The sequence below is a fragment of the Peromyscus leucopus genome, chromosome 8a, assembly GCF_004664715.2.
Source record: "Peromyscus leucopus breed LL Stock chromosome 8a, UCI_PerLeu_2.1, whole genome shotgun sequence".
Classification (NCBI taxonomy): domain Eukaryota; kingdom Metazoa; phylum Chordata; class Mammalia; order Rodentia; family Cricetidae; genus Peromyscus; species Peromyscus leucopus.
Genome location: NC_051085.1, coordinates 53,972,213 through 53,994,292, shown reverse-complemented (window position 1 = coordinate 53,994,292; position 22,080 = coordinate 53,972,213). Strand labels below are relative to the sequence as shown.

General features: G+C 46.9%; 1 protein-coding gene across 1 annotated transcript; it reads left to right on the top strand.

Annotated features, from left to right (window-relative positions):
- The first annotated feature begins 1,807 nt into the window (after positions 1–1,807).
- On the top strand, positions 1,808–10,344 carry Tbxt (T-box transcription factor T). The gene is made up of 8 exons (XM_028866694.2): positions 1,808–2,257; positions 2,702–2,966; positions 3,652–3,786; positions 4,191–4,252; positions 4,351–4,412; positions 5,857–6,033; positions 7,108–7,237; positions 9,484–10,344. The coding sequence occupies exons 1-8, from the start codon at positions 2,052–2,054 to the stop codon at positions 9,752–9,754; spliced, it is 1,308 nt and encodes a 435-aa protein (XP_028722527.1). The 5' UTR covers positions 1,808–2,051; the 3' UTR covers positions 9,755–10,344.
- The last annotated feature ends 11,736 nt before the right edge of the window (positions 10,345–22,080 follow it).

Here is a 22,080-nt window from a genome sequence, read left to right as displayed (position 1 = left end):
TTGAAAAGTCTGTGGACGAGGTTCTGGGGACAAAGATCAGAAATCAACCACAGAAGAGGGTAGGGGCAAAATAGCTAAGCATTGAAAGAGTTGGCTTCTAGCCCAGAGTGTAGATTTCACTGCTCACGGTAGAAAAAGTAACATTTATTTGCCTCCTCCCACTTGGAGAATGGATACAGAGTGATCTTCCAAAGGTTCGTGGAAGCTGGAGAAACTCCACCCGTGAGCAACCGCACTCCCAGGGCCGGTTTCGCCTTCACGCCCGAGGTTAGAGATCTTCGGTCACTTTCGGACCCTCCCTCCCTCTGTCTTCAAGTCCCCTCCACCCAGACCCTTTATTCCGAGTACCCGGACTCCTGCAAACCCATAACACAAGCTGGCTGGTGGGCGTTACGGGAGGGTCGGGGTTGAGTGCAAATGAGGGCCTTTTGGCGTCTCCGCAGAAGGAACGTCTCCCTCGGGTCAGCCCGAAATTAATTTCTTTACATCCTAGACTACAAAAGAGCAAATAAGCGGGATAGCTTCTCGCAGCTCCCGTAGTCAGTTAGAAAAGGGCGGAGGAAAGTAGCCCCGGACTGGACGTATTCCCATCACACTCCCGGAGCATCTTCCTGGGCGGCTGGTTCCCGGAAAACCCTTTCCCCAGAAGTAGGAGGCAAGTAGAACCCGGAGCCGGGGTCTGGCTTACTCCGCAACCCCGACCCCAAAGACTTCCCAAGGACACTCAAGAGAGGCACAGAACTTTCAGAAGTGGGTGCCCCACCTGATGCAGGGGCCTCTTCCAAGGAGCTTCCGGGTGGGGTGCGCGTGTGGAAGACGGGGAATCGGAGGCTAGGACCCAGGCCCTCGTTAAAGAGCTGGGAGCGATCTCTGGCTTCCTTCCCCCTTCCTGGGCTCCCGTTTTAGAGGAATGTTATTGTTTAAAGAGACCCCATTGAACTATTTCCTGCTCTTTGTCACCTTCCCCTCACTCTCCGGCAGAGGTTCTCACCGAGAGGTAATAAACCAACTGCTGTCCACACCGCTTGGCGCGGAGGCGGGTAGGGAAACGCGCCCAGCGTGCGTTCCAACAATCCCCGGGGCAAAGAGACTAGGGAATCCCGGGGCCACACTCGGTGCAGGAGCAGCCACCGTCACCAAAGTCCAGCTTTTATGTGGGACGCGAGGATATCTCCTACTAGGGTCGCTATCTGGACAGATCCGCACTGGGCTTCCCTCTCCACGCAGGTGAAGAAGGTCTTGGGGAACCCGGACGCCGAGGTGGGAGTTAGTGGCAGTCCATGGGGCGAGGGGACGTGTCCCGAAGCTGCTGCACCTCTGGGAGCTGAGGCTTCGGAGAGGTCAGGGAGACCCGAGAGACGCAGATCCGCCGTAGTCCCGCGCAGCTTGGACACTCCGTGGGGCACAGCCGCAGGCGCTGGAGCGCGCTTGGAGAGCGCGGTGTGAGCGTGGGAGTGGAGAGCTTAGCAGTTGCTCTGGGAGCGGCGGGCTTGGGTGGCTTCGGCCCTGCTCCTTACCCTCCCCCCCAGGGTCCGCCCCGCCGCTTTGATGGAGGTGCAAACATTTGGGGAGGGCGGGGGTGTCGGGACTGCGCCCGACGCTTTCCTTACAGGAAGCGCGCGCGGGAGCCCATTGTTGGCCCCCGGCCTCCAGGCCCGCCCGGCGGGTCTGATATGGCCGCGCACCGCCAATGGGCAGCGGCTAGGTACTTCAAAGGGTGTCCCGCCCAATCCGCCGCGCCCCCTGCGAGGCCACTTCGGCTGTATTTATGGGGAGGGGACCCATTTTCTCTCCCCCAGAGACTTACTCTTGTCGCGACTTGCGGGAGTTCAAGTGGAACCACGGCTCCCCAGCCCCTCTCCCCTCTCCCCGCCCCTTTCCCCCCACATCCCAGTCCTGGCCCTCCTTTGGCGAACGTGCTGGGACCCAGGTGTGGTCTCTGGGCTCCGCGAGTGACCCTCTTTCTTGGAAAAGCGGTGGCGGGAGACGTGAAGGTGGCTCTTGGGTAGGGCAGTCAAGACTCTGGGGGCGGTGGAGAGGGCGGCCGGAGGATGAGCTCCCCGGGCACAGAGAGCGCAGGGAAGAGCCTGCAGTACCGAGTGGACCACCTGCTCAGCGCCGTGGAGAGCGAGCTGCAGGCGGGCAGCGAGAAGGGCGACCCCACGGAGCGCGAGCTGCGTGTGGGCTTGGAGGAGAGCGAGCTGTGGCTGCGCTTCAAGGAGCTAACGAACGAGATGATTGTGACCAAGAACGGCAGGTAGGTGCATGCTGCGAGTCTGCAGGCTGGGGCGCGGAGAGTGCCTCTCGTGGGGGTGGAGCAGCTTTTCTCCGCTTAAGGCCGACTGTCTTGTCTCTTCCCGCTTTACTGCCGCAGGGAGTAACCTTAGTTTCTCCAGGACTTTCACTGACGAAACCTGGGGAGGAGGTATTTGAACTCTAGGGTTCCACTAGTGTGGCCAGGCTTGCCTGTGTCTCCGAAAGTCTTGGCCAGGTTTGTCCCTCTGCTGTCTCAAGAGACCGTGGGCTTTAGTGGGGAGATGGATTTGGTGCCAGGACTGAGAAAGCTCTGGAAAAGAAGCTGTGAGACCTGTGGCAGGGGCCCTTCTTTGACTGGTAATGAACACTTTGTGCCAGGCTTTCCTCTCTCCGACCGGAAGAGTCAGTTTCGGGGTCCTCCTGCTGTGTGACCCGTCTTTTCCAGGAGGATGTTCCCGGTGCTGAAGGTGAACGTGTCGGGTCTGGACCCCAATGCCATGTACTCCTTCTTGCTGGACTTCGTGGCGGCTGACAATCACCGCTGGAAGTATGTGAACGGGGAGTGGGTACCTGGGGGCAAGCCAGAGCCTCAGGCGCCCAGCTGCGTCTACATCCACCCAGACTCGCCCAACTTCGGGGCCCACTGGATGAAGGCGCCCGTGTCTTTCAGCAAAGTCAAACTCACCAACAAGCTCAATGGAGGAGGGCAGGTAGGGTGTGCCGGAGACCCGTCGCTGAGGGGCAGAGGGCTGCACCTCCCCCGGCTGGGAGCCTAGAAGGGCTCCCTCGGCTTCTGTCAGCTTCACAGGAGCCACCACAGGCTCCCCCAATTAAATCTTTAGTACTGTTTATATTAAGCCGATAAGGGTCACACCGAGGCCTGAAGAAGGGGGCTGGGAGTCCTCACTCACCCTGGAAGGCTCGGTGCAGTCAGGGCTGCCTCTTGGGAAACCGCTCAGGCCCTGTCTCTTCCAGCGCTGTGGACAGGTGGGCCTTGACTTGTAATCCTCGGTCACCTTAAAGTCAAAAGAGAATACCGCGGGAAGTCTTGCACACGCGTGTGCACTCCGCTCTTCTCAAAAGCCTTTTATTGGAGCCTGTTCCTAGAAAACTCACTCCAAGCTGCCATCAAGCCAGGCATTTAAAGTCGTCTGTGGCTTTATTCTGACAAGGTTTAATAGTGCATAGCACCTCACATTCTAGTTCCAGACCAGCTGTGGGAAGCAGATGTGTAAAGTGCTGAGAGACACCACCCACAGACCCCATGCCCTCCATACGACAGGCAATTTCCTGGAGACATTGGTAGCTCAATCTGTTTCTCACCGAGCAGTTCCTGTGGAAGCTGTGGTGTTAAGGCAGGCGCTGGTCTTCACTCTTGCTCCTTATCTCCTGCAGATCATGTTGAACTCCTTGCATAAGTATGAGCCTCGGATTCACATTGTGAGGGTTGGGGGCCCACAACGCATGATCACCAGCCACTGCTTTCCGGAGACCCAGTTCATAGCTGTGACTGCCTACCAGAACGAGGAGGTGAGGCTCCGGGAAGGCAGAGCGTCTTCTCAGTGTGCTCTCCATGCAGATAGGCCTGGGGACTGTATTCACAGTGCTGAATACAGGTTCAGATTGACCACTTCTGTGGTAAGAGGGGAAAAGTTTAAAATAACTCATTCAAAATAAAGACTGATTCAATTTGAATATTTCAACTTGCTTCTATTCTTTCTCAATTTCTTTTTTCCTTCTTTGGTAGTGCCCCCCCCCCACTCCCTATTTGATTCGGGTCTTGCTATGTCTCCCTGGCTATCCTTATATTCACAGCAGTCCTCCAGCCTCAGCATTCTGATCCTTGGGCTTACAGGCCTATGATACTTCTTTTTCCTCGGTAAATCCTCTGGTAACCAGCACTATATTAATAAATACACTTTCTTATCTTTCAGATCACAGCCCTTAAAATTAAATACAATCCATTTGCAAAAGCTTTCCTTGATGCAAAAGAAAGGTGAGAGAGTTCTAATCCCACTCCTGGGACAAAGGGCCATGTAGAAAGAAAGCTACACGCTGTCTCCCTTTTGACCGTTCTGAAAATTTTCCCCCCAGAAACGACCACAAAGATGTGACAGAGGAACCCGGAGACTGCCAGCAGCCAGGGTTTTCCCAATGTACGGTTTGTTGCATTCTCCATGTCCCTCTGGCTTGTTTCAGTTCTAAGATTCACTAAAACCAGAGCCCAAAGGGAAGCTGAGGGCTTTCTGGGAATGGTGGGGTAGCAGGAGGCCCCTCTTTGTGCCCCAGGCACGTGCCCTTTGCTCGGGAGGCTGCCTGACCATCTTGGGCTTGAGACGCTGGCCAGCCAAAGAACTCTGGATTTGTTTTGTTTTGCAGCGGTCAGGGGTAGAGTGGACTCCTGGGAGTTTAGACTTGGGTATGAGAATTCAGCTTGTCCTATCCCCCTTGGAGAGATGATCTCCATTCTTGTTAGTGGCTGAAAACTGAACATCTGTCTTTGGAGACACACATGAGACACCTTCCTGCTCAGTCCCCTTGGCTCCTGATTTTGGGAGCTTGTAAGGTGGCTAGTTCTTTTAGAATTCCTTTAGGAGTTCTCTTAGCCAGAATGAGGGGTGCAGGTCTGTGCAGACACACCTAGGGAGAGAGAAGGCCTGGCCTCCCCCTTCTTTCCAAGAAGGGGTCTGCAAATATTGAGGAAGTCACTGCTGAGGGGCAGAAGGGTTCTGCTTGCAGGGCCACTTCTGTGGATGCCAAAACTCGCCTGGCACTCTGCCCTGAAACTAGAACCAGCTATTCTAAACTGCTGTTTTAACACCATTTTCTATAAATTTGACAAATGAATTTAACAAACAGGACCCACACTGTGGCTTGTCGGTAATCACTTGAGAGCAGGTCAGGGAGAAATGGGCAAGAGATGGACTGTGTATGGGGGTCACACAAGACGGTGTGGGCACCTGTGTGTTCCTCTATCTTTGAAGCGTAGTCTGAAGAACTGTCTTGTTTGGAAATTGTCTCATGGAGGAGTCCTTTGGCTTAATTAAAACAAAACTATAAAAACTATGGGAAAACATTAGTTTTAGTGGATATAGCTGTCTGGGAGAGGAGATGTAGTGGGGAGAATATGGGGAGGCCTGGGGGAGTCGAAACAGAAGGGACCAAATAGGAAATGGATCCACTAGCTATTTCTGAGGCAGGAGCATGACTGCAGGCCTCAGATGAGGAGGAACAGCCTGGAGCAGTCTGGGTCCTACCTATGGCCCACTTTGTTCCTCTTGCCTTCATACTGCATCCTTTGAACAAGTATCTCATTCTGCTCAGCTGGTAGAAAGCTACTTGCCAGCAGAACAGAAATCCCACCAAGGCTGGGGGAGGTCTCAGTGTAAACCTCTAAGACAGAGCTGTGGCCTCAGCTCAGGCCCTGGAGAACTCGGCATCCCAGGCTCCTAGTGTGGAGCTCTCCACTCTGATATTTTGAGGTTAGCTTGCACTGAGGGGTGGGACAGTGGATTCTTCACTTCACAAGGACTCATATCATAGGTTAGAGCTAGGACAGTCTCAAGCAAGAGTCCATTACTCAGCATGCTTTTCTCACAGCAGGGGGGTGGCTTGTTCCTGGCACCAGCACCCTCTGTCCACCTGCCAGCTCCCACCCTCAGTTTGGAGGCTCTCTCCCTCTCCCCTCCACACATGGCTGTGAGAGGTACCCGGCTCTGAGGAACCACCGCTCATCACCTTACCCCAGCCCATACGCTCATCGGAACAACTCTCCAAGTAGGTTCTCTACGGGTTCATCAGTGGCTGGGGTGGGGGGTGGGAGGACCCCTCTGGGGAGGCATCTCTACAGTGGTGCAGAATAGGGAGCCCAGTCCTAGTGGCTTCTGAAGAGACTTGGTCAGGATGGTGGTTGACCAGAAGTCCCTACAGGGGCTTTCAGTCTCCATGTGCCTCAGAACACACTGTAGGTTTTTAAATGACTGCTCTCTGGGCCTTTTCACTGAGCTTTAGTTTAGATGTTTCATGAACCTCTCTAAAGTGACCATGTTGGATTAGCCAGGTGCAAGCATTTCTGACTAGACCAAAGATTCTTGAGGCATAGAACCCAGGCCCTCAGTGTCACCTGAGAACCAGCCACAGTTAGGTCCACCTAGACCCAGAAGTTGGAGGGTCTGGTGGTCCTCTAGACAACATGACCAACTTCCCTGATTCAGCCCCAGGACAGCCAGAGACCTCTGGCAGGTTCTCTAATGTGGTCTGCTCAGTCAGAACTTTATCTGCTCCAAAAGGAGGGAAAATGGCCGAAGAACACCATAAAACAATTAAGCAATTACAGCGGATTCAAAATGAAAGGCAACAGTTCTGGAGACTCGTTCAACCAGAGGCTAGCCTCTGAGGTGGAGATCGTATTTTTAATTTGGTCAGTCCTTAGGGAATACCCCCACTCCCCCATAGAAAAGGTGAACTAAGCGGTAGATGTTTTTTATTTACTTTTTAAATGAAGTATTCTAGTTGTTGCTCAGTGGTTCAGCACTTACTTGCCTAGCATTTGAAAGGCTCTGAATCTGATCCCCGATGCCGCAAAATAATAAATACATACCATAAAAATAACAAGAAAGATAAGCAATGCAAGCATCTGCATGAGACAGCTTTGGTTAATGGGATATATTTCCATATAGTTCAAATAAGGAGCAGTAAGTATTGCCCTGCTGGCTACTTAAATGGTTACTCTCCTCTACCCCAGCATCCTTTGTCTGCAGTGTTGGGCTGGTTCGGCTGTTAGTATCATTTTGTTGCGTTTTATTCCTTTTCGGAGACCCGTCAGGTAACTCCCCTCTCTACATCCCTCAGCCTACGCCGACAACTCATCTGCGTGCTTATCCATGCTGCAATCCCACGACAACTGGTCTAGCCTGGGAGTGCCTGGCCACACCAGCATGCTGCCCATGAGTCATAGCACCAGCCCACCTGCTGGCTCTAGGTATGTCTGGGGAGTGAGGCAAGCCCTCCTGAGGCTTCTGCTGGTTCCATTTCTATTGGCCTTTTCCCTTATTCTGCCTCTGAGTCCCACCTGTGGGTGGTTGGGTTTGTGTTTGTAATTAAACTAAATTGGGACCAGGGACACTTGGTCCCAAGACTGTCTGGTTCTGATTACCTGCATTTTTTTCTAGTGGTCTGCTGTACTTACCCAAACCAGGGTTCATCCTTACCACGGCTCTTAACATGTGCTGTGATGAACAGTCCTCCAATTTGTCTGAGCCTCAGTTTCTCCATATGTAAAAAGATGCTAAATAGCCCCAGCCTCAGGCTGTTTCTCTCAGGCTGATGGGGTTGGCACATGTGGGTTAAAGTAATATTGCAGAACCTTTATTCAGTTAAGGCAGTAGATTGCTTGGCTTTTCTGTGGATCAAGGAGTAAACGTCCTTAATAGCGTGCTGGGAAACAGGCACAGGATGGAGACTGAGTGACCAGTGAGTTCTATAATAGGAAGGCTCTAAAACACCCAGCAAAGCTGGTAATACATCCCCTCAGGGTTATTAATCCTCCACAGTGCTGATGTAATAGCAAAGATAGATGCCAACACCAATTCCCCAGTGAGGAAAGGTGCCCAAAGACATTAATTCTGGGACAATGGTGTAGATGAACTGCTACTTCATAAAGGAGTGAGCCTGCTGTCATGTGACTTTGACCTCAAAGGTGTGTCTGATCGTCTAAAACAGTGTTTCTCAACCTTCCTAATGCTTCAACCCTTTAATACAGTTCCTCATGTTGTAGTGACCCCCAACCCATAAAATAATTTCATTGCTACTTCATAACTGTAATTTTGCTACTGTTATGAATTGTAAGCAAATATCTGATATGTGGGATATTTGATATGCAATATCCAAAGGGGTTGCGACCCACAGGTCTAGAACATCAAATGTTTACCTAAGGTCTTAGCTGTTTTAGTTTAGGATATAGAGCTTTACTAATAAGAATCTAGTTGTCCAGTGTTTTTTGGACATGGAGTTCCAGTATGCTGCCCAGGCTGGCCTTGAACTCATTATTCAGTCTAGAGCTCAAGGTCTTGATTCTCCTGCCTCAGCCTCTTGAGTTGTTGGGAGTTGTAGGCAGGTATCACTACATCCACCTTTATCTGTTCTTAAAGCAAACACACACCCAGGATGACAAACTTGTCCATGGCCCTGAGGACACTGTTAAGAAGCTAGATGAGCCGGGCAGTGGTGGCACACACCTTTAATCCCAGCACTCGGGAGGCAAAGAGGCAGGCAGATCTCTGTGAGTTCGAGGCCAGCCTGGGCTACAGAGTGAGTTCCAGGAAAGGCGCCAAAACTACACAGAGAAACCCTGTCTTGAACCCCTCCCCCCCAAAATAGAAGCTAGATGATCTGCCAGCAGTGAGTGCTGACCACTCATTCCAATTTGGTGTCTTAGTTGGAAACTCATACCTGTAAAAAACACCAGTAATCCTCCTTAATTTACCCAGGCTTGCTCTCAAGTTCAAATGCTTTGAGGTAGGTATACGGGATGACATGTTAAATAATGGCAGTCTTATGTCAGATCATGTTGTGTGTTTATGGAAGAGCTCTAAGGAAGGTTTTCCAAACAAAATTTTATTATAGTTTAATCTAGGGTGTAAGCCAGAGAGCTTAATACTAATATCAGCTTCCTCATTTGATAGATGAGGAGACAGCCTGAAAAACAGTCGTGGGTCGAGTTAGAGAGCAGAGGTAGTCTCAAGCCCAGCTCCGGGGGCCCTTGCATGTTGGCCCATGTTGACATTGCTAGCACATTATCCACTGGATGAGATGGGGCCAGCATTCTGAGGACTGCGTCTTCCATGAATTCAGGAGTTGTTGCAGCGGGGTTGGGAACATTAGTTAACGAAGTAGGCACGTAGTTCTGAGCCTTGGTGCTCAGTGCACACTGTATGTTAATGAGCACAGAGCTGCTTGCTGGGAGTCTGTCTTAGCAGAACGCAGCCCACAAATGTCCACCGCACTTGGGCACACCTTCCTTTTAGTTTGCTTCGTATTTGATTTCGTTTCTTAGTACAGTAGCCTCTGGACACGTGGTAGTAGTGGAAAAGCCAGCTGCAAGGCCTTGTGATGATGCAATTGCTGACAATAATGTTCTGAGCACCAGTCCCTCCCCTCCACCTCGCCCCCTTGTAGCTCCTTTGGAGCCTCTTCCCAGCCCCTTGATGTCTGTTTTCTTCATTTCAGCCAGTACCCCAGCCTGTGGTCTGTGAGCAACGGCACCATCACCCCAGGCTCCCAGACGGCTGGGGTGTCCAACGGGCTGGGAGCCCAGCTCTTTCGAGGCTCCCCTGCACATTATGCACCCCTGACGCACACAGTCTCAGCCGCCACGTCCTCTGGCTCCCCGATGTATGAAGGGGCTGCTGCAGTCACAGACATTTCTGACAGCCAGTACGACACGGCCCAAAGCCTCCTCATAGCCTCGTGGACACCTGTGTCGCCTCCGTCCATGTGAACTGAACTCTTCTCCTCCATGTGCGAAGACTTGTAACGACCAGTGGCGATTTGCTCTTCCGCTAGGCACAGCATGGCAGGCTCTTGGGACAAGGGAAAGAAATAAAAGCTTGCTACTAACTCCATTTTCAAGTAAGAGGAACAGTCCATGTCCTGTTGATCATGTTCCACAGCCTCTTGCTTGACACCTGCGGTATTGATGTGTGTCCTACACATGAAGCCAGGTACAGAGATGAGGCTGTGGTCCAGTTTCCTGTGACTGGCAGTCAGAATCCTTTGCCAGCATCCTATAGCTCGTGTTTGTCTCTTCTGCAACACGTAGGTGACTCTGATTTACCGGAATTTGCCCACCCCCTGTCCTACTTTAGTGAGACACAAGGCACACTTCTAATGCCCTTCCTTGTTGCTTTAGAGTAGTTAACTTTGAGGACAGAGACAGATCATAGCCAGCGGATTGTAACTGAACTGGAAACTACTCCGTCCTCTGGAAGATGTCTACTTTAAGCACATGTAGCTTTTTTGTGTTGTGAAGGCAACTGTGTGATACTTTTCTGTTGACAAAGTAGCTAAAGACAATCCCAGAAAGTTTTTTTTTTTTTTCTGCACAATAAAGGTAATATTGCAGCACACGGTCCTTGCAGTTATTATGTGTAAGACTTCTTCTGGGAAAGGCTTTCTCCCCAAGGTGTATTTCAGTCTGTTCTGAACTTTAATGTTGTAGCTACAAATCAGTTGCAGAACCGGAGGGATGCATTTTAGGTACCTATGCAACCTTAACAGCTAAAAAAGGTAAGATGAAGTAAGTTTCAATAATATTAAATCATAGATGAATGTGCATGGCAGAATTGAAACATGCCAATGTCATAAAAATGCAGGATATCTACCTGGTGATATAAGGGAGAGCATAAAATGAGTTGATAAAGTTGATTAATGTTTCCTATAGTTGCCATAGGAACCTGACTGCTCTGGCTTTTGCAATCACTGGCTTTTTTCCCCATCAGTGGTAAGATTCTGTAAGGATCTGGGGGTAATTTCTCCATCTAGTGGCAGAATCCTTAGTGTGACCCTGGTTTAACCCAAATCTCTGCTTTCTTAAAGTTGCAGATGGCCAGCTTGGTCACCAGTAAAGCAGGAGTCCTGCTTGGAGACTGTGCACACTAAGTTTGAAGTGGGAAGATGCTGAGGGGTAAGGGTTGGGGGAGGGGCTGCAGCGCTGCCTTCTTCAGACCACACATTTCGGAGGGGAGGCAAAGTGATCGCTTTCTAGGATTTAAGTAGAAACAACTGCACTGCTGGTGTAATTTATGCCCAGTTTCCGAGAGGGCTGTGCTTGCCCCCTTCCTGAAGAACTCACGTTTGATTGGATTAGTTGACAGGTGTTAGGTGAGTAGTTTCTGAATTACTCCGCTGCCAGAGTTGGGAAATAAACCAATTGTTTGACTGTGGGTCCTCACCAGAGCAAGTGCTAAGACTGTGGGCCGGGGCTGAGGGGCATTTGAAGTGGAGGCCAGGTCCACCAGCAGGTGTCACCTTGTGGTGACTCCCACCCTGTGATCACGGACAGGGGGATGGAGTGTGGTCTTGTGTTTCAGGACCTTCACTGCCCCAGTCGTGTCTATGCTGGGGCTGAAGAGCCTGCAGGTCATCCTTAGGGACGTCTTCAGCTTGTTGTTGAGGCTGGGGAAACTGAGTCCTGTATCCCTTCTATCCCTTCTCTCATGAGCCTGTGCCATAGTGGGTCAAGTTCTACACGTGGACAGTGGCTGCTTCTTGACCTGCTTAATGTTCTAAACATATTCAGATTTCAAATTAGAGTAGTATTTTAATAATCCAGTCTTTCTGGTGATGAAGTGGGAACAGAAGGGGCCATAAAATGGAAAGAACCTGGATTTGAGTTCAATCTCCCCTCATCCACAGGGGATGTGATCTGAGATCTGTCAGAAGACTGAAACCATGGGTGGTACATGTGTGTACAGTTTTCCCCATCTATCATCCATCCATCTATCTACCCAAGTGTCCATCCACCCACCTATCCATCCATCCATCCATCCATCCATCCATCCATCCACCCACCTATCCATCTAACCAACCATCCATCATCCATCCATCTACCCAAGTGTCCATACACCCACCTACCCACCCATCCATCCACTCACCTATCCATCTAACCAACCATCCACCCATCTATCCATCCATCCATCCATCCATCCATCCATCCATCCATCCAAGTGACAGCTCTTAATTTATAAACTAGGCACTGCAGGAGATTAACAAATACAATAATAAAATTGGGCAGTTATTGCAGTATATTATGATAAAGTCACCGTCACTACATTTGCTTTATTGAGCAATGATTTCTTAGTCACAAGCACTGTGATGCTGTGACAAGTAACTGATGTCTACATAGATGTGGAAGAGGGTTGGGGTGTCAGAGGGGTTGGGATGGAAGAGTGGGTACAGTGGGCAGAAGGAAGACTGAACCAGGCTGGTACAAGATTGTTCTTTTTATTTTTTAATTTACTTTTATGAGTATGAGTGCTTTGCGTGTATGTCTGTACACCATGTGTGTCCATACCCACAGAGGCCAGAAGAGAGTATCACATTTGTAACTGGGGTTACAGATGGTTGTGAGCCACCACATGGGTGCTGGGAACTGGATCCAGGTCCTCTGTAAGAGCAGCAGGGCTGAATGGGTCCTCTCTGCACAAGGATGACAGGAGATGCTTTGTCTGGTAGAATGTTTTCTCTGTTGAAAGGTTGAACAGAATCAGTTTTTTTTTTTTTTTCAGATCTTTATATCCAAGCATGCTTTCTCTACCTGAATGAATGTTCCTGAGGTGGGGTTATTCCCATGTGTCCCTAACATCTCTTTGAGAAGGAACAGCCTCCTTTTAGCAACTCCAGGGCGATTTCCTGGGGCAGAATAAACACTTTCCAACAGCAACCACATGGATGTTTCACAATTCTGCTGCCAGCTCAAGAAACAGCTGAGTTGCTATTTATCAAACTGCAGAGTGTCGGTGGCTGAACTTCAAATCATTTCTCTCTCTCTCTCTCTCTCTCTCTCTCTCTCTCTCTCTCTCTCTCTCTCTCCAGGCACTCTACTTTCAAATGAATTTGCATTATTTTATTTTGTTTTTTTTAAATTAATTAATTTACTTATTATATATACAGCATATGTGACTGCAGGCCAGAAGAGGGCACCAGATCTCATTGCAGATGGTTGTGAGCCACCATGTGGTTGCTGGGAATTGAACTCAGGACCTCTGGAAGAGCAGGCAGTGCTCTTAACCTCTGAGCCATCTCTCCAGCCCCCTTGTTTTGGTTTTTTTGAGACAGGGTTTCTTTGTGTAGTTCTGGAACTCTGTAGACCAGGCTGGCCTTGAACTCAGAGAGATCCGTCTGCACCACATTGCCTGGTTGTGAATTTGCACTTTTATACCCTGAGGCGGTGGCGGCTCCTCCTCCTCCTCCTCCTCCTCCTCCTCTTCCTCCTCCTCCTTTTTAACGATTATTTATATGCATGAGTACTCTATCTCAGGTATAACTTTCTACCAGAAGAGGTCATCAGACAGAAGAGGCAACAGATCCCACTATAGATGGTTGTGAGCCACTGTGTAGGTGCTGGGAGTTGAACTCAGGACCTCTAGAAGAGCAGCCAGTGCTCTTAACCACTGAGCCATCCCTCCAGCCCCTACTCTTGAGAGACTTTTGTTGGGAACTGCTCCTCTCAATGATATCATTAATCTTTTTTTTTTTTTTTAACAATTCTAATTACTTTTCTGTAGGCTTGATAACTCCTGTTTTCAAATCCCTTTGCTCATCTTTTTCCTCTTGATTCTCATTATAAACATGTCTAAAAGCAGCCAGCAGTAGTTGTGTCCAGACTAAATGCTTTGCTGTCTTGAAACTTACTCTACCACAAATTAATCGGTTGTTTTGAGCCTCACTTGAACTTTAGGACATAGGTACAATATAGCTGGATTTTGCATCAGGTTGTCATGTGAACAGCCTCTAGAACAACTTACAGTAGGGTCTTGCATCTGAAACCTCCCGGGCACAGTTCTACACACTCATATTGGCAGTCTCATCACCCAGACTCCCACCAGAATTTACCATTAAACTTTGCTTTCAACCTTCCATGGCTGGTCCAACCTGGATCTCCCAAGTCTTCCCCGTTCTTCTCACAAGCAATTCCCAAAGGTCTACAGAGCACGCATATAGGCTTATCATAACAACACCACCACTTTTACTGGCAAGAACTTCCTGTATTAGTTACTTTTCTTGTTGCCATGACAAAATATCTGACGGAAATTACTTAATAGCGAAAAGGCTTATTTTGGATCGTTGTTTCTGAGTTCATCACATGGGGAAAGCATGCTGGCTTGAGTGTTTCCACACAAGCTGTTGGGGTGTGAGATGGAACTATTCATGGGACAGTAGGCAGGATAGAGTGCAAGCTGGAACCAGGCGGCTTTAACCATCAGGAATTCACCTCTACTGGCCTATTCCTAACAGCCAAACTCCATGTCTTCTCAACTGCCTGAAATTTCACTACCCACTGGGGGACAAGCATTTTAAAGATGAGCCTATAACGACACCTCAGATCCAGATCATAATAGTGATGGTGTGTGTGTGTGTGTGTGTGTGTGTACATATGGGAACCATAGTTTCGGGTTGTTTGTCTTAAACCGATCACAAGCAAACTCTAAGAAGTTGTAAGAGGCCGAGCAAGCTAAATATACATTCCTGAAGTGTCTCTTGTTAGCAGACTAGCCAAGATGGTATGTGGAGACTGCCTGGTCGCCTGTGACCCCACCACTATAGTGAAGATCTTTTCTGCTTGTTCCTTCTGTAGATGGCAGTTTTATATGATGGCTTCATTTTTGATCTTTTTAAATTGCCATGATGTTTTATCTCATTCTTAATACAAAGATCTCTACCTTATTTTTCATCTTAGCTTTGTATACTAATATATTAGAAGCCAAATAAAAGCGATTTGAAAAGTTATTTCGTAAAAAGTAGAGACAGGTTTCTTTAATCATCTTGGTTTCAGGATATCTTCCAGCCCAGATAAGACATCTAATTTTACCTTCTTCTATCCAAATTCTCTTGGAAAACAAAACACCTAAGCTTTTCTGTTTAATATGTGGTAATGCTACTTTCCTGTCAAAGACTAGAATTTTCTTAATTTTGTTGGTTTATACCGCAGGGGTGAGGAAGTGTCCCACACAGAGATAAAGGCCCCTCTGTGAGCACTGTGGGCTGGAGACTCAGTGAACACACGCTGTAGTTTGGACCTGGCTTCCTGCCAGGTCTGGGATTCAGGCAGGGCCCTCCTGAGGCTGCTTCTGTGTGCTCTGTTCTTAGAGGCTGAGTGTGGAAAATGCATGACATTCCTCATCTAGGTAGGAGAATGTCCTCATGGAAGACACAGTTCAGAGGGCGCTGAGGAAAATTCCCCTGTCTGAGTGATGGATGGAAGACTGAATGAGTAACAGGAGATAGTATGTCTTCCACTGCAAGGGCGCAACAGTGACAGTATTTTTTGATTTATTTCTGAGTGGATAATTAAGTGTGGCTTGAATAGTAATTTGTGTTTGGGGGCTTTGTAAATCGTCTCTTGCCGAGGCTACAAACTAGCAGTTGAGTGGCCTGATTTGATCTTTCACTTCGCATTGGGAGAAGGTTTTGAATAGTATGTGCACCTTCAAGATGTCCAAAGACCAACATTCCCGTGAACTAAATGCTCATAATTTATTGTCATCTAACGTATCTAGATGAGATTCAAGAGAGAGCACACTTAAGCTATATTTTAATTAGGAATAATCTAGCTTTGTCTTTTTCCCAAGAAAACTTCTCTATTGAGATTATTAACAAAATTAACAAAACAAAAGGGAATTGCTGCAAATGAGCTTTCACGACAAAGAGTTTAAGCACTTACAGAATTTTACATTTTACGTCTGACCACTGATCACACACTCTGAGCACTGCTTAGCTACATAGTTCCAGTTTGGTACTCTGGAAACACATCTACTTCATGTGTGAAAAGTTTGCAAGAATATGTTGGCCTGGGTCAGATTGCAGGGCATGGCTTTATGTGCCTTGCTGCATTTCTGCACCACTACAGATGGAGGCATCTGGGGCGCACACGTGTGTTCTGTCTTCGCTAGTCATTCCCTTCATAGTTCATACCTTTTTCTTACACTATGTCTTTCTATAACAGACATTTCCCTTCCATCCTTTTCTTACCTTAACCTTGTAATCCCCTGATATTTCTAGAATAACTCTCCCGCAACTTGATTTTCTATTTGCATTATAGATTTTTTTTAAAAAAGATTTACTTATTTATTATGTACACAGCGTTCTGCCTGCATGTATGTCTGCATGCCAGAAGAGGGCACTAGATTCATTACAGATGGTTGTGGGAATTGAACTCAGGACCTCTGGAAGAGCAGTCAGTGCTCTTAACCTCTAAGCCATCTCTCTAGCCCCTGCATTATAGATTTTATATGGAGGGTACTTCTAGAATTTATTTTGTTAGGATTTTATATGTTAGTTTCTATCATTTTTTTTTTTTTGCTTACATAAAATGTTTTTCACTAAATCAATCTGTGTTTGTTATTTTTCTATAAAATGTATATACTACTAGTACACTGGGCATTTGTAATTTATTCCAGCAGTTCATTTAATTATTCTACATTCAATTTTTTTTTGAGACAGGGTTTCTCTGTGTAGTTTTGGTGCCTGTCCTGGATCTCACTCTGTAGACCAGGCTGGCCTCAAACTCACAGAGATCCACCTGGCTCTGCCTCCTGAGTGCTGGGATTAAAGACGTGTGCCACCACCGCCTGACCTTCTACACTCAATTTTTGACATCACCATTCAGCTTTGATGAAAATGGTTTTACACTGTGCATTGATATCATAAAGGATGCATCATCTAACTTTTATTTTCAATGTCATTCTGGTCATTTGCACTTCCATTTGAATTTTAGAACTAACTTTTCTATATGGACAAAGTAGCCTATTGGGGTTTGGTTGCTATCTCTTTATATATTATGGCAGTTTGGCTGGGTATAAAAGTCCACTGGCCAAACAAACCTGTCTGTCCTCTGTTGGGGCATCTGTAGACCTCACCCCACTTGTGGACAGCAGGGAACATCCCTGGTTGTTACTTTGGGGACAGGAGGATAGCTCTTACAGATAGTCTTTTTTTTCTTCAGTCAAAAGTTTTTTTTTTTTTTTAATTCTTTACAACTACTTTCCAGTATTGTATGGGTCGTTATGTCAATTTTTCAGTGTCTACAGTGGGCTTTTCGATCTAAAGAGCTCACTTTCTTTTCTTTCTTTCTTTGTTTTGAAGTTTGTTTTTTTTTTTTCAAAAAAGATTTATTTATTTATTATGTATACAGCATGTATGACCAGATGAGGGCACCAGACCTTATTACAGATGGTTGTGAGCCATCATGTGGTTGCTGGGAATTGAACTCAGGACCTCTGGATGAGCAGCCAGTACTCTTAACCTCTAAACCATTTCTCCAGCCCCTCTTTCTTTCTTTCTTTCTTTCTTTCTTTCTTTCTTTCTTTCTTTCTTTCTTTCTTTCTTTCTTTCTTTCTTTCTTTCTTTCTTTCTTTCTTTCTTTTTAAGATTTATTTATTTATAATGTATACATTGTTCTGCCTGCATTCCAGAAGAGGGCACCAGATCTTATTATAGATGGTTGTGAGTCTCCATGTAGTTACTGGGAACCAAACTCATGACCTCTGGAAGAGCAGCCAGTGCTCTTAACCTCTGAGCCATCTCTCCAGTGCCCAAGAGCACACTCTTGATACAAAAATCTCCTAATCTTTAACTGCTAGTTTATTTCATTTGAAAGACTGCTTTTTTTACTTTCTCTGCGATTACCTGATATACAGCCGGGGGATGTAGTTTGTGTGAATTCATCCTCTTCCCTTTGCATGGCTACTGTTCCCATTTGACTTAGCTGGACCTTTCTCCTAATCCTGCCTCAGAGGTCTACAGTATTTTGAGCAATCTCCCTCCCGTCCTCTATCCTTCTCCAAGTTTTTCTCTGTAATGAGCATGAACTGATGCTAGTCCCAGTCCTTTTTGTTATTATTTTAAGTCTACATGTGTAGGATGTTCATGTGTGGATTCAGGCATGGGCTTGCCACGGCACACATGAGGAGGTCAGAGGACAATATCAGGTATTGATTTCCCCCTTCTGCCCTGTTTGAGACAGGGTCTCTTGCTACGCACTGTTGCAAATATCAGGTCAGGCACTTGACCTTCTTGTCTCCACGTCCCATCTTACCATAAGAGTGCTGGGATTGCAAACAGGCTTCCGTGTTCAGTTTTATGTGAGTTCTAGGGATTTGAACCCAGGTCCTCACACTTGCACCTTACCCACTGAAGCATCTTCCCAGGGCCCCTGTGACTATGGCTGGAGCCATATAATAAGGATGGTAGAGAAGGGATACAGAAGGACAAGGAATTTCTTAAACATGCTTTAAAACTACTTCAGGGTTAGAGAAAATTAAACCCCAATCCATTTAGCCTGCTACTATTTTACCTGATGCATGCAACATAATCTACATCACCTAATAACGGAATTTGTCTTATTTGTAACACTTGCTCTAAAACATTACTGATGAAATTAGCTGGATATTTAAGTTAATGAAGAAAAGCAGTGAGTACAAAATATAAGAACTGCTAACAGTTCATAAAAAATATGGGGGTGGGGGTGACATCGAGTGCTGGTACAGAAGGGCACAGCAGCAATCTTTACACCATTTAGAAAATACTGGGTAGTTTCAAAAAATATTAAGAGCTATCTACCTCATGGCCTATTTTTCTATTAGATATTGCCCTGGTCATTTTATTTTTTCTATCAACTTGACACAAGTTAGAGTCATTTGAGAAGGGGGAAGCTCAATTGAGAAAATGTCCCCCACTGGATTGGTCTCCCCAAGTTGCTTGAGGTCATGGCGGTTTTTTTTTTGTTTTTTGTTTTTTGTTTTTTTAAATCAGAGCAATAGAAACCATAATTAAGAGAGAAACTGGTACCAGGTTGCAGGGTATTGCTGTGACAGACTTGACCATGGTTTGGGGGGAGGATTGTGGTGGCCTTTGGACTTTGGGATGGAGAAACCATTGAGTGTTCAGAGCTCAGTGGGCTGTTAGCGGGAACTTGGAAGATAAGAGTGTTAAGAGCAACAGGGACATTGGAGGCCTGGCTGGTGAAGCTTCAGAGAGAAGTAAAGACTCTCTTGGGGCCATCTGATATTTTGAAGTACGAATTTATGGTTCTGGTCAGTCGGGGCTGAAGAACCGGCTGTGATTAACAGGAGATCAGCATCAGTGAAGTGAAATCTTTACTGGGAAATTGATGCTGATCAGCATACAGAAGCTGTGGTCCAGAGGGGCCAAGGCTACATCTCCTGTTGGCAGCTGAAGTTGGTAATGTGTAAGAGTCACTTAGGTGGCGCTGGTTTTGAAAGCATGAAGGGGCCATGGAAAGCAGCTGAGGCCTGGCACCGTGAGAGGCCATCAGAGGCCGTTGGTGAAAGCACAGCCTCGGTTGTAATGGAAGCCCCGGGACTGAAGGGGTCATGAAGAGTAGTTAAGGCTTGACACCATGTGTCAGGGGTAGAGTCCCTGAAGAGAGTCCAGAAGAGAGCTGGAGGTGAAGCCCAGCCAGTGGAGACCCCGACATATTGGTAACGCGAGCACCTCGACACAGCCACTAAGGACATCAGTACACGTTGAGCTGGACCTACAGGACAAGCTGTGTGTGCTGTGGATGGCAGAGGTGGAGAGTGGAGCACTTTGGAGCCCAGGGGATCGTAAGTGGGTCTCTGACTTCAAGCACTGAACTCTTCACAACGTTGAAGTTTGGTTTCTCTTTGATTTAACTGTGACTGTGTCCCGGTTCTTACCTCTCGGAATAAGAATGTATTTAACGTATCATTTTAATTTACAGGAGCCCAAGGTTGAGGAACTTTGGAGTTTTAGAGAGACTTTGAACTTTGAAAGACATTTTGGAGGTTTTAAAGAGACTGAACTTTTAAGCTGTTTGAATTTGTGGCACTTTTAAAGTTTGGAGCTGTGGGATGTTCATGTGTGGATTCAGGCATGGACTTGCCACGGCACATGTGTGGGTTACTTTTCCATCACCAGGGCTAGCAGAGTAATGATCCATGTGAGGCAAGAAGGAAGTCTATGCCTGGTGGTGGTGGTGGTGGTGGTGGCACATGCCTTTAATTCTAGCACTTGTGAGGCTGAGGCAGGCAAATCTCTGAGTTTGAGGCCAGCCTGGTCCACAGAGTGAGTGCCAGGACAACCAGGGCTACACAGAGAAACCTTGTCTCAGAGCAAAACAAAACAAAGGAAACCCTGTAGCCAGTGTTGGTTCAAATTTCTAGAGTCTGACAGTGACCAGTTTACTTTAGGCATATGAAGTACAGCACAATTTGGGAAAAAGTATCCTGGTGTAACACAACCCTGTGTGCACAGGGAAACACACCTACATCGAAAGTCTTCTCAAAGTGTATGCCACTTCTTCTGGGAAGATGGGTTCTAGGCTACACGTGTCATCTTAAGGGCCCGGAGGAGTATCTGGTGTGGTCTCTGTCATACAGACACAGAAGAGGTCATCTGGGCTGTATGCTACCTCCAGCCCTGGTTGTGGGAGCTTGGTGTGGCCTGGTCCTACAAGTAATACAGAGGTCACAGATGGCTGTTAGCCAACTCCATTCCCAGCCTTCTGGACAGAAAACAGGTTATATACATCCATCGTTTCTTTTGAAAGAACTCTGTATGTCTAATGTTCTTGTCTTCCCTAGTACTATCTGTGAGCTTAAGGACCTTTGTGCTCCCAACATGGAATGTTTCATATTGTAATATTTATTAATATAAAATATTGGAATGAACAAGGAAGGAAAGGATATGGCTTAATAGTGATGTGGAAGTGTGTCAACTTGACACACTTCCACATCACTATTCTTCACTGAAGGAAGTCAGGACAGGAACTCAAACAGGGTAGGAACCTGGAGGCAGGAGCTGATGCAGAGGCCATGGACAGGTGCTGCTTACTGGCTTGCTCCTCATGGCTTGCTCAACCTGCTTTCTTATAGAACCCAGCACCAGCAGCCCAGAGATGGCACCACCCACTATGGGCTGGGCCCTCCCCAATCAATCACTAATTAAGAAAATGTCCTCCAGGCTTGGGTACAGCCAGATGACATGGAGGCATTTTCTTAATGGAGGTTCCCTTCTCTCAGAGGACTTCAGCTGTGTCAAAGTTGACATGAAGCTACGCAGCACAGTCATGCATAGATCAACACAGATGTGACAGTTTAAATGTAAAGGGTTTAGAGGGTGGTGGGTGAAGACACAGAGCAGGGCAGGGACCAGTGGGAGGGTCAGCGAGCTGTGGTGTGTGGGGTTAGAGGACCAGCTGTGGGCTTCTCCGTGGGAGGGGGCAGCCAGGCCAAGCTTAACCACCCAGGTATTTCCTGCAGAGGTTGGTGAGCCCATCAAAGGATGGCACAGCCCCTTCAGGTCTCTGTGTCTCAAGGAGGGAAGGGGAAGGAAAGACTTCACTGTCCGAAGTGTTGTGGGTGATTGTGGGGCTTTGGCCCAGGTGGAGTTGGGGTACATTGTGACAGTCATTTATATAGTGAATATGCACATATTCACTATATAAAACACACATGTTTATGCATAATCAACACACATTTCACACATGCACATATACATTTATCTACTCACTTATTTTTATTAAACATGCATATATCATTCCATTAATACATATATACATATTCACATATATATTTATCTATGCAAATATACATATGTTCATGAGAACATGGGTGCTATTCATATTAGTACACACATATATTCATTTTTGCAGTGCACCTTTAAATATTAAATATAATATATATGCACATATGCCCACATGTGCATGCTCGTTTACACATTCATATATCATATACAATATAAATATATATCTATAAGTGCATATATAGTATACACATGAATATTGATAGAATGCACACACATATACATATACACATTGGTGCTTATGCACATATACAATATACATTGGCACATATGACATCCATGGTCTTTAATAGCAATACTCAGATGCACAAACATAATATACATATTTGTATACACATGTGATTTCTTCCTGTCCCATTTTGTCCTGAGAAGAACATCTCAGAGATGACATTTGGTCACTAATAATGCACAATCAGTGTTAACTGAGAAGTGAGACCCACAGTTTATGTCCTACATCTTTGTCCAGAGCTCTTCTGCATA

Coding starts and splice junctions, on each gene's coding strand:
- Tbxt (XM_028866694.2), top strand. CDS start 2,052: ATGAGCTCCCCGGGCACAGAGAGCGCAGGGAAGAGCCTGCAGTACCGA. Junction 4,253..4,350: donor TTCCTTGATGCAAAAGAAAG/GTGAGAGAGTTC, acceptor TTTTCCCCCCAG/AAACGACCACAAAGATGTGA. Junction 6,034..7,107: donor TCATCGGAACAACTCTCCAA/GTAGGTTCTCTA, acceptor TACATCCCTCAG/CCTACGCCGACAACTCATCT.